The sequence below is a fragment of the Scatophagus argus genome, chromosome 5 (assembly GCF_020382885.2).
Source record: "Scatophagus argus isolate fScaArg1 chromosome 5, fScaArg1.pri, whole genome shotgun sequence".
Classification (NCBI taxonomy): Eukaryota; Metazoa; Chordata; class Actinopteri; family Scatophagidae; genus Scatophagus; species Scatophagus argus.
The window spans coordinates 14,032,998-14,045,190 of record NC_058497.1 but is presented as its reverse complement, the minus strand read 5'-3'; the positions used below and the strand labels follow the sequence as shown (position 1 = coordinate 14,045,190).

General features: G+C 41.2%; 1 protein-coding gene across 2 annotated transcripts in view; it reads left to right on the top strand.

The window, feature by feature from the left end:
- Positions 1-12,193, top strand: part of limk1a (LIM domain kinase 1a) — a 45,110-nt gene that overhangs the window by 12,238 nt on the left and 20,679 nt on the right. For both annotated transcript variants that reach the window (XM_046388961.1, XM_046388962.1), the window contains one exon: positions 8,770-8,908. In XM_046388961.1, the coding sequence (XP_046244917.1) occupies positions 8,770-8,908 (139 nt within the window). The remainder of the gene's footprint in view (positions 1-8,769; positions 8,909-12,193) is intronic.

Here is a 12,193-nt window from a genome sequence, read left to right as displayed (position 1 = left end):
TAATCACACTTTGAAAATTCAATTTTGTCGTTTTGCGTAAGGAGCAGATAAACTTTAAAACCTGCATGTGATTAAAGAAAGGAAGATTAACGCTCTCGTTTTTTCTCCATTCTGTGTGTCCTGTCACTTTTGTATTTGACCTTGATCCTTTCATCGAAAGGGTTGTCAGCGTTCAGACAATTTAAACTGCAGTGTCATGCAAAAACATCCATTGTCTTATTGAATTATTGAATAGCTAAAATACGGATGCTGATCTTGATTGCGTGGCTTTTTGACATGAATGACATTACTTTCATCATGTTGTATTACAGTAGACTGGACTTGATGATTTTGTTTTCTGTAATTGGTGCACCGAAGATCATGTGACAGTCAAGCTGCACAAATTCAGCTTTCAGCTGTATCAGACAGATGGAGTTCGGTCAAGTGTCATCAAGATCTGTTGACACTGGCACACAAAGGCACACATGGTGACTTTCCTGCTAAATTATGGGGTTTCTGATAAGCCTTTAAGCACATTACTCCGTTACTCATGTCTCATTCTGAAACTGTATTCATTCCTCTATAACACCCAAGTTCTGGCGTTATGGATGTAACCTACATGTGTGTTTTTTGATTTAGTATTCACATCCAGATGTCTAACCCATCTAACCCATGTCGCTTGCTGTAAAACTCCTCTAACTTCCTGGTAAGAACATATGCCTTTCTCCCAGACTGGGAGACTACAGAGTGCTGACCGGTTCACATCTGCCTGCACTTTATCAGTGCTGGGTCTGTCTGTGGCCTTACATGCTGTTGGTAGGTGTCAGATGTCTTCGTACTTGCTGAAGATGAACTGTAGAAGAAAAGTTTCTTCTCTGTCCCTGACTTGCACCGACATCGTGTCAATGTAAGCAACGATAACCTCTAACATAACATCCGTGCAGATGTGAAGACTCTCTGAAGCACATCACCTGTAAGATAAATCAAAAAGTTTGTTGGATTCCCAGTTATATTTATTGTTCATTCAATTCTGCATTCTTAATCCTAATTGCTCTGCCCTACTGAGTGACTCACCTCTTCACCCACCACCAGGTTCATGTCCTGTACTGGTAGCCTCTGTTTGTGTTTAAGCTTGAAGCTACTTAGTTAAAGAGCCCTGATAATGAATAGGAGCTCTGCTAAGTCCTGCTGAACAACAATCATCATGGTTCCCAGAGCTCGCTGAAACCTTTTATCGCTTCCCCGCAGTGGAACAAGTGAGACGGCCTCAGACTGACTGTCAGTCAGGGCAGCTTAACAGTCACAAAGGAAACTGCTGTCGTGCACATCATTTACTCACAGTCTGCCAGGGCTCCTGTTTACCAGCTGAATAGACCGCCGGGCCACGAAAGGAGAGACTGGCTCCCTCGGCCTGTTCGGCAGCCAGTGCAGAGCCAAGGCCACAGAGGGCGCCATTATAGCTACTGTTTAAAATGCACCACCTGCTTTCCTCTGCTGCATTTTATTTAAGTCTAGCAAATACCAAATACTGGAGTTTAATGCCTGAGTAACTGCTGCTGAGCTTGTGTTTGTTAGGGCAAAGGGTTTGAAAGCATGAGGTGATGAGGTAATGCCTCTGTTTTTATGTGAGAGGGTGACATCATCGCTATGGCATTATATGTTGCCATGGCGAAGTAGGAGGGAGGGGGAGGAGTGGGGTTGGTAAGATGGGGGGAACAAAAAGGGGTGCGTGGGAATGGAATGAACGTGTCCTTGAATGTGTGTGTGTTAATGTGTGAGCGACAAATGAATCAAACCAAACTAATTCAGCTGTCTAAGAGGTGGACTTGTTGGTGAGTGTGTAGTTTAGTCACACGGGTAGATTAATTCCGACTCCGTGTGGGAAATCCTGACATTTTTTGGAAAATATCAGCTGTGGAAAATGTTGGCACTGGACCAGAAACCTCCATCTATTTATGTCTTAAGAGAGGGGTCTCCCCCAGACATGTCTGCCATTTCCTCAGCTTGACTTGACGTGTGTTTGTGTGTGTTTGTGTGTGTGTCTTTAAACGACAACCCCCTCGTCTCTTTCCCAGAGGTTGTCAATTCTCTTTGTCTGTGAGGTTGACACATTTGTTTCAGAGTCCGTACGTTTGACGTTTATTGTGTTCTTTTCTTGATTTTACTTTAGGGCTGACTGGTGTATGGGCTTATTGATCAGAAGCACTCAAAAGTGTTTCTGCTGTCTTTGCAGATAGAAAGGAGATGGATTGGTGTCTGAGCTTGACACATTTTAGATTTAATAATTAATGAGGAAACGTGTGTGTGTGTGTGTGTGTGTGTGTGTGTGTGTGTGTGTGGGAGAGAGAGAGAGAGAGGTGTGGTTCCTCGTAAAACCTTCAGCTTAGCCTCTGTCATTTAGTAACAAACCCACTCACACCTCCTCCAGAACACACACACGGTTTCCTTTTGACCGCTTCTGCTTCCTGCTGCAGTGTCAGCCCTCACGTCATTTAATGACCCGTGGCTTCATGCGCCTGCACACACACACACACACATACACACACACCAACATAAAATGCTGACCAGAGTATGGCGAAGAGCAAGGTTTGTGTGGGCGTCATATTAAATTGTGGTTTGGTTTCATTTCACCGTGAGGCTATCGAGGGCTTGTTTTTTAAAGGAGTCACCCTGAGATCAGAGAATAAATGAAATACAAGAGCTGCATCTTTGTATATAGCAGCTTCACACACGTGCTACACATATTCGATAATCAAAATGCCAAATATTCTTTAGTGAGGATTTGATATATATATATACATATATATATATATATATATATATATATACATATATATATATATAAACTGCAGCAACTACAATTTCTATTTATTGCCAATTAATTTCCATCTCTCCTTAACATGTGCTTTTGTCTACAAATGTCTTATGTTGCCCGAACAACAGTCTAAAACTCAATTTTGTTTAATTTATTATCATACAAGACCAGGAAAAGCAGCAAATCCTCTTATTTTACAAGTTGCTCCAAATATGACTGGAACTTTGAATTGGTTATTGAAATAGTTGTAGATCAGTTTTCTGTGGATCAACTTTTAGCTTTAGTGTAAACCCACATTAAAAAAAGAAAAACACGATACACCGTAGTATTTTTATTTACCTACCATATATGCTGAAAGATTACATGCAGATGAGGCTTTTCTCATTCATTCAGGCACCTACGAGTCCTTACTTCTCGCTCAGTATATTATGATTTTCAGCCTCTTCAGCACTTAAGTCCCTCAGGGAATCTAATTGCATTCATTCACTCAGACCTGATGTTTTTCTCTTTCAGCTACAGCTCATTCATATCAACTGGGGAAGAATGAATCATGTAAGGTATTGACCTGAGTCAGTTCTGCCAGCAAGATAAATAGGAAGCAAGGAAGTCCTTCAAAAACATATTACATCATGAAACTGTCCAATGAGATAATTTCATTGGGAATAATAAATATGAATAATAGCAGACTACTGGAGAGCAGCACATGGATAAATCATTTGGCATAACATAATTTTAAAAAATTATTTCAATCCTACATGCAAACGTACTTAAACATTTTACATTTCCACTAAATTTAAATATGTAATCCTAGCACAGATTTAAATTAATGTTTTTATTTTTTCTATTTTTTTTAACCTAAATTGTAACATGTTGCTCATGTAGTGGGAGTAATTTTTCCTTCTCAGATTTTTTTCCTCCTTTCAGATATTTTTTGTAAGTTAAACTACCTAATAATTTACAAAAAAAAAGCGAAATAATGAAATGTCAGAAAAAGAAATATATTTATTTTAGTGTGCGTGGCTTTGGGAACTTTAATCCAAACTGAAATATTTCAGCTACTGGATGGATGGATTGCTAAAGAAATCTTTTACAGACCCTCGTGGCCCATTGAAGAACTCTAATCTCATTGCCTTTTTATCTTGAACCATGTTTCAGTAAGGAGGTTTGCTTGTCTAATTTTTTTGGCTCACGTTAGCATTTGCTATTATGGCAAATGCTAATTAACGAATGTTAGCATGCTAACATGCTAATTTAAGATGGTGAACATGGTAAAAATTACACCTGCTTAACATCAGTATGTTAGCACATGTCATTGACATATACTGTATATTATATAGACAAAAGTATTGGGACACACCTCTTTATTGTTGAATTCACATGTGGTATGGGGCTGTTTTTCAGGGGTTGGGCTTGACCCTTACTTCCAGTGAATGGAAATCTTAATGCTTCAGCACAGCAAGACATTTTGGACAATGCTGTGCTTCTTTGTTGCAACAGTTTGGGGAAGGCCCTTTGCTATTCCAGCATGGCTGTATTGTTCCCCAGTGCACAAAGTAAAGTCCATAAAGACATGGTTGGATGAGTTTGGTGTGGAAGAACTTGAGTGGCCCACACAGAGCCCTGACCTCAACACCATCAAACACCTTTGGGGATGAACTGGAACAGAATTGTGAGCCAGATCTTTCTGTCCAACATCAGTGTTCCGACCTCACAAATGCTTTACTGCATGAGTGGGCAAAAATTTGATCACTACACTACAAAATCTTGTGGAAAGCCTTCCCAGAGGAGTGGAAGCTGTTAATTCAATTCAATTCAATTCAGTTTATTTATATAGCGCCAATTCACAACAAAAGTTATCTCATGACACTTTCCAATTTGAGCAGGTCTAGACCAAACTCTTTAATTAATCTAATTTGTTATAGCTGCAAAGGTGTCAGGTGTAATGATCTCCTGTTATGCATGTTAGTATGTTAATTATTTCAGCCTCTGTTCAAATTTTGAACCTTTTGAATTGAACCTCCTGAAGGCTCCTGCACCCCAGGGTGGGGAGTCACTCACCTAAAAGATGAAGAGTAGAGTAAAAATGGAGTATGGGTATGTTAACTGGCCTTTGTGGATTACAGACACAGAGTAAATCATTTTAACAGTACTCAGATGGAGTGAAATGTTAGTGAACAGAGACAGAGGAAGGTGAGAGGGCAGGGAAAGGCTGCCTCCTTTTGACCTGGAAAAGGAATTTATTACTCTTGCAGACACTTTTAGATAATACCATCAGGGATTAGAGAATGGGTGGGGGGTGGGGTGGTGGGCGCAGTTGCAGATGTACTAACTCCACTCCCTCACTCTCATCTTCTCCGTTATTGGTCGTTTCCTGACCCTCGGGGAATCAAGCTGGGTTTGTTGATGTCGGAAAGCCCTGCTCTGCTTCCTCTCGCTTCGTTCGTAGGAGTTATTTATGTCTGAGCATCCTTGGTCATTGGGACTTTAATCTTTAGTCTTTCTTGTCTTTTTGTCTGATATCAGTCTTTTTTCACATACACATTTTCTCTTTCTCTGACCTTGAAAATCATTGTTGATTTCTTGGCTAAAGGGCATCTAATATTTAGTCCGCCTGTATTTTTTACTCCACAGTAAAGTGAGAGAGACTGTTAAGCTTTTCATCCAGCTAGATTTTCGGATTTTTTGGAGGCATCATTGCAAAGTGGGCAAAGACTCTCTCTAAGTCTGTCACGGTGATAATCCTCTTAGTTGTCCATGCCCATGCACACACAAACACAGTCCCACAAAAACGCACACTTTAACATGTTAAATGGGAAAAATTATTTGATTTCTTTCTTCTTCTTTTTTTTTTCCAGTCGTGGTGGGTTTGAGTTGTAGCTGTAGCTGACTCCTCCACCTCTGAGATAGGATTCTTGTCCTGCAGAAATTTGCCGTCTCCGTCTTGGAGTCACAAATGTATTCACTCATAGCTTTGATACTCTTCTGCCACTCCCAGCTCCGACTATGATGGAACTAAACCTTAGAGCATTAAGACTCCGGTCTGTACCCTCCTCAGGTACGACTTTGTCCCAGCGGGGCTTTGCAGGATGTGTGTGTGCGTGCATGCACTGAAATGCAGTTATTGAGCGGCAGACAGCTGAGTAGCTCCTGGCTTGGTGCTGTGGATGTCTTCTGAAAGCCTTGACCCACTTCCAAGTCTCCTCCTCCCCCCTGCTCACCCAAACATGCTGCATACCGAAGCAGCTCTGCTCCAGTCTGCTGAGCTGCAGTGGAGCTCCGCATGCAGATGCTGGGAAGAGTGGGAGTGTCTGTCTGTCTGTCTGTCTAATAAATAAATTGTATCTGTGTCTGTGTGTGCTGCAGGGTTATATGTGTGCAGTTGTATGTGCACGCTTACAGTAGGTGCAAGACCTTGGGCAAAGTCATGGATAGTTGCTGCCTCTGCTGAATATATTAATGAGTCCTTCACTAGTTGTTACTTTACCAAGCAGCCACAAATGTGCAGCAAAGTGTCCTTTTGCCTTTGTGTGATAAACACTGAACAGAAAAGGAAGGAAGGGGAGACAGAAAACTGCACAGATTCAGGTCAGAACAATAATACCCCGGACTCTTGTGTGTAGGGCTACACGTAAAAATTATTTTGTCGTGGAACAATTTACTGATTTTCTTGAGGTAACATCTTTAAATTTTCTTTTTCTGTCCCACCACCGGTGGCAAAACCCTGAAATGTTTAATATACTGTCAAATAAGACAAAGGAAAGTGAAAAATACTGTACTACTAATGTTTTGTCGTTTTGCTTAAAAAGCACACAGTTAATTTATTATTAAAATAGATTTTATATCGTTTCATCTCACTCAGTAGTAGTTTTTTGCCAGAATAAGCAGCAGCTGGCACATTTATAGTTATCACATCAGAGCCAGACACAAACGGCTCAGCAATGTCATCAAAATTAAGAAATTTGAATCTTATGTAAATGTAAATAGCAAGAAATTTAAATGAGACAAGGGACAAAGTCAATTATTCTGCTCCAGCCTTTGAAGCCCTGCACACTGTTTAATATTTTCAGAGCAAACAAGTCTGGATTTAAGCTGCCCTGAGCAGGGACGAGGCCAGACGGCTGGCTGATGGGAGGGAAGCTCCACTGGGAAGCGTAGGAGACAGACACTTAGTCATGGCCGTTAGACACAGAGATTTGTACAGATTACAAACAAGCACATACAAGCCTGCAACCACACACACGCAAGTGCATACTTACAGAAATGCTTTTAGAATAAGTGAAGGGATTAATACACATTTTGATATGTGGCCAAATGCTGACATTGACATCAACACATACATGAAGATATAATGTTTACAAACAAATCATAATGACACATTTACTAATCACTGGAAGGTCAGTAAGGTGCTGCCTTTTGATACTGGTGTGTTTCTCCACCTGGTGTTTCAACAGACTGGGATTGAGTCACATCAGATTGTTAACATCCTCTCTCTTCTGAAATCATTCCAGGAAAGTTAAAAGTTATACCCACCTTTTGTATCACGACCACCACGTACGACAGTCTGTGTGTGTTTCTCCAGTGTGATCACCACACACATTCGTCACCCTTTTATCACCGTCCATCTGTCTCCAGCTCCTGTCTTGTGTCCTTCACTCTGTCAACATCTGATGTCTATCAGGCTGACGTCACTCTGGACTTTTAGAGCCTGCTATCAAACTCTGGTGACAGATGGACAGACCAGACAGTGCAGCCTGTCGGTGTCAACCTGTCTGCACAAAAAGAAGATGTTAAGTTGATTCACCACTTAAAACATGGTAGTGATAATTACAACTTGCAAAAAAAATCTACTTTTTTTCTGTATATCCAACAACAGTTAATATAAGACATGTGTATGTCCCATTAAAGCAATGAACAAGCTAGCAAGCTAGGCTAACAAGTCCTCACACATGAAGTGAAAGATAATTAGCCTAGCTTGCTAACATTAGCACTGATACACCACTAGCTACAGAAATTGCTATTTGTTAGTGGTGTTTCAACACTCAGTTTGACCCACATTATTCAGAGGAGGGCAGCTAGCAAGCTTTAGCGACTTTTTGTTTATTTGTGGTGAAGGAGAATTAAAGAACAACATGAATTTACGTGTCTTTATGTTTTACCAAGTCAAATCAAAGTCAAAGCAAACACTGAGGATAAATCCACAGTTATTAGCTAAAATTTTAATTTTGATTTGATTTTAAATGAAGTTCAGTCTCTGATACTGATTAATGTTGGTCAATGAAAGGTTTATGGCATCATTGTGGTTTTCTCAGTGAATATGCACAATCCGACAGTCCTGTGGTTGTAGGTGACTTCACTTACATCACTTTGTCTAAGGCCCAGTCATAGTTGTGGGTTTTGGTGTGATCTCATCTGTATGTTCCTCCTCATTTTGCATGGTGAGTGATAGATCCACAAAGGGACTTATTATCGCCATGAAAACTATCATTTTGGGCCCTGCAGGGTGTCATTATGAGAGTTAAAGTACAGCGCAGAGTGCAGTAAAACATGATGTTCTTCCAACACAATAACAATTCATTTGGTGTGAACGTTTTAAAGAGCCTGGAGGTCTGAACTGGTGTTTCAGTGACATGCTGATGATGTTTGGCTCTAGGTTTTCTGCTTTTTCTGCTCACTCAAATGTAGTGTTACAATTACTGGTGAAAATTTGTGTTCACGTTTAAATTTAAATGTTAACATCATTTATAAAAAAGAAAGTTTTCAGCTTCTCAAAGTGAGGATGTGGGGATTGTTTGCATTACTGTATTATGTATATAATCAGTTATTAATGGATTATTTAGAACATGATGACTAGTTGCGAACTTATTGAATTTACAATATGACTTACATGGTTTTATCTTGTTAAAAAAGCCTGTTAAAAAAGTCTTTTCCAATTGCTGAACTGCTCATGCATTTCTTTATGTCTCCTCGTCTGTCAGGTGTTGTGAATGCAGCGTGTCGCTGTCTCACTGGTATTATGAAAAAGATGGACGGCTCTTCTGCAAGAAAGACTACTGGGCCAAATTCGGGGAGCTGTGCCACGGCTGCAACGACCCGATCACAACCGGCCTCATCATGGTAAGAGGATTCGACTCTCACCTGTCGTCACCTCTCAGGTTCTTTGTATGCTTATAAACTTTGACTTATAGCTTAGAGTTGTGATACTCACAGCATGCACATATGCAAGAGGACAAACACACACCTGAGTCCATACGTTGGCGGTGTCTCTGCTCGGTGTGTGCCAACAGACGAGCAAGCACGTGGGATCAGAGCCAGGACTGTAACTAACCCCAGTGCCTTTGGTTGCTTTGTCAGATTGTTTTACAGACCACCAGTGAAGGCTGGAGCTGTTGTTGTGACACGGGAGAGCAGAGAGGTTCATGTACAGAATAGATGTGGTCACAGCACCGGAAAGTAGAAAAACAATAGACTGAGCCTCTGCTGATAAGTGCTGCTGCATTATAGAAAAGACAAGATAATGGCAAGTTGTGTCTGTTTGTTGATTAGTGATGGAACAGTCAGAGCTTGACGAAACGGATTAATTCTTTGTGTTGGTGTAATAAAATATGTTGTCTTTATTTGTCTGAACTGTGCAATTCTTATTAGGCAGTAGTCTGTTTTTTGTGCCTGTTGGCAGCTTCATTTCTGCTGAGGTGTTTGAGAGCTGCAGCTGAGTCACACAAACACACAGTTAAGCCATGTCTTATCATTATAGCTGGAAAGGATTAAATAATTAACAAAAATAAAAATATAGAAAACCAGTTTTTTTTTCCTTCGTGGCAGCCCTTCTCTCATACGTAATGTGATGTTCTGAGTCACTTATGAGATGTTGCCAGTTTTTAAGTTTGTTTGAAAAGTGACAGAGCAGCTGGACTCTGCAGCCTCTACACTGATCAGCCACAACATTAAAACTGCCACAGGTCAAGTGAATAACATTAATCGTCTGTTTAAAATGCAACGTTCTGCAGGGAAACCTGTGTTTTGGCAGTCATGAGGATGTTCTTTGATGCACACCACCCACCTAAACCTAGCAGACCACATACACCCCCCTGCCCCACCCCATGGCGACTGTTCTGCCTGTCAGCAGCAGCGTCCCCCCCAGCTGGACAATGAACCCCATCACATTTCGAAAACAGCTCAGGAACATTTCAAAGACAACAACAATGGCCTACAGACTCCTTAGATCCAAACCTGATCGAGAATCTGCAGGATGCACCAGAATAAGCCGAATCCACTCTCCCACCAGGTGCAGCCTCCCACCTGGAGGCCCTGCCTTCAGTGCTCAGGATCCAAAGGAACCAACATTCTGATGCCAGTGACCACAAAATACCCCCAGAGGTCCTGTGTCCCTTCCCCTGACATGTCAGAACTGTTTTGCAGCACAAAGGGGACCTTCACAATATTAAGCAGGCAGTTTTATTGCTGTGGCTGATCGTTGTACATGCATACAGTTTCACTACCAGATAATGGAAGCTTTCTGCATAAGCTGTAGTGTAGTGGGGTGCAGATCCCTCTCTGCTCCATCATCACTCATAAACTTTGCAGCGTCGGTTTTGGTAATCCTTGTCGTGTTCACTCAGTCAGACAAAATTATCTGCCATGGCAGCAGACGATATGAAAAGTGTGTCAGCTGTGTGTGAAAATATGTGGGACTCATATTCTGGAAAACTACCGCCTGTCTACTTAGCATGAAGCTTATATGACAGGGAAATTATCCACAGAAAACACTAACTACCATTTGCATTTCAGACGGTGTTTAAGTGCTCTCTGAAGTGGGATTTAATTTATAACAATTTCTGCTCAAATTGTACACACTTATGGGTATTTAACCCATATTTTAGATTTGATTTTAGACAGTTTGACCTTTAAATTTTCTGTAAGAATATTTTAATGAAGAAAATTGTGGCAGTTCTGTTTACAGTGGACAGGAGAGGTTATAAACTGCCTCTTAAGCTACACAAAACTGTTGGTGTTCCTTTGATAGCAAAACCTGGTCAGAATAAAAAGCTGATCTCATTTGCTACACATAAAGTATCCTCTCTGACACATTTGCCTCCTGGGCAGATCCAGTAGCCAGCAGCTTCTGGCAGGTCATGTGTCAAGGCCACGGCTCAACAGAAATCATTCTTGGCTCGACCATCCTCTGCATCTCTGTGTGTGTGTGTGTGTTTTATCATTCACACTACCTCCAGACAGCTTGCCCTTTGCAGTGCAATCTCAGTAATGAAACATATAGGAGAGTCTAAAGTGAATTAGGTGGAGAGATTGCTGCACCACCTCCACTCCTCTTTCTCCTTCTTTGGTTTATTGCTCCCCTTACAGTGCAAAGACACTGATTGACTGTCTCTGCAGTTACACTTTAGTAAATTTGAGATCAGTCATTCCGTCGGACTTTGCTTGCGTCTGTGGTCAGGGCGATTGTATTAGCTTGTAGACATTCAGACCAGCTCCCTACCTGTGTGCCACACCCAGGAATATGGAGACGACCACTCCAATCCTGCACAGTCACTCCGTGCACATTAGCAGGGAAATGCAGTGTTATTTTTAAACTTCACTGATGCCAGTGCACCTTAGAAAGCTGCTGTCACAGTCAGTGAAAACATATCGAGCTTTGTGACGCAGCGATGAGTCAGAGTCTGCAGTCAGAAATATAGAACTGATGGTCAACCAGACAGAAACAATAAATGAGTAAGAAAAGTATGAGCTGTGCTGGCATTTCATTGGATTTCATCACTCCTGACACAGGATGCCCACCATCCAATCTGAGCCTGACTTTGCTCCTTTTTAAATAAATGCAGATGTAATTGCTCACTACTGCACTTTGGTAACAGGCCTTTATATTACATGAAGGAGGCTGCATTTTTTGCTACTGATTTGGCATTTTTCTGTAACTTTTCCAAAGCTGATAGTCTAATAGTGTAATATCTTCGTTCAGCTATTGACGTGTGTGGAGTTGAGAAAATAGTCAGTACTTGAACTCTGCTGAACTGTGCATGTTCATGACTTCCATCCGAGTACTTTTAGCAATTCTCATCCATGTAGGTTGAACTGTTGAGCGCTCCAGAAGAAGTGGAGTGCATTTTCTTTTTTGTGTCAGCTGTCTCAATGAGCTGTTACGCTCAAAATAATGCGGCTCCTTGTCGTTCTCTTACTTGAAAATTATCTCTTAGACTGTAATATTACGTTGATGTCACTGTCTGTCTGTCTCTGTGTGTGTGTGTCTGCAGCTTCATCTGCAGCCTCTGCCCCTGTCAGCTTCTTCAGGCTTGATTAAACTAGTAGAAGCCAGGGGATGTTACTCAGTTATTTACTACCGTCAGTGATGTGCTGAATACTGAGTCAACTATTGCAATTGAGTTTTCG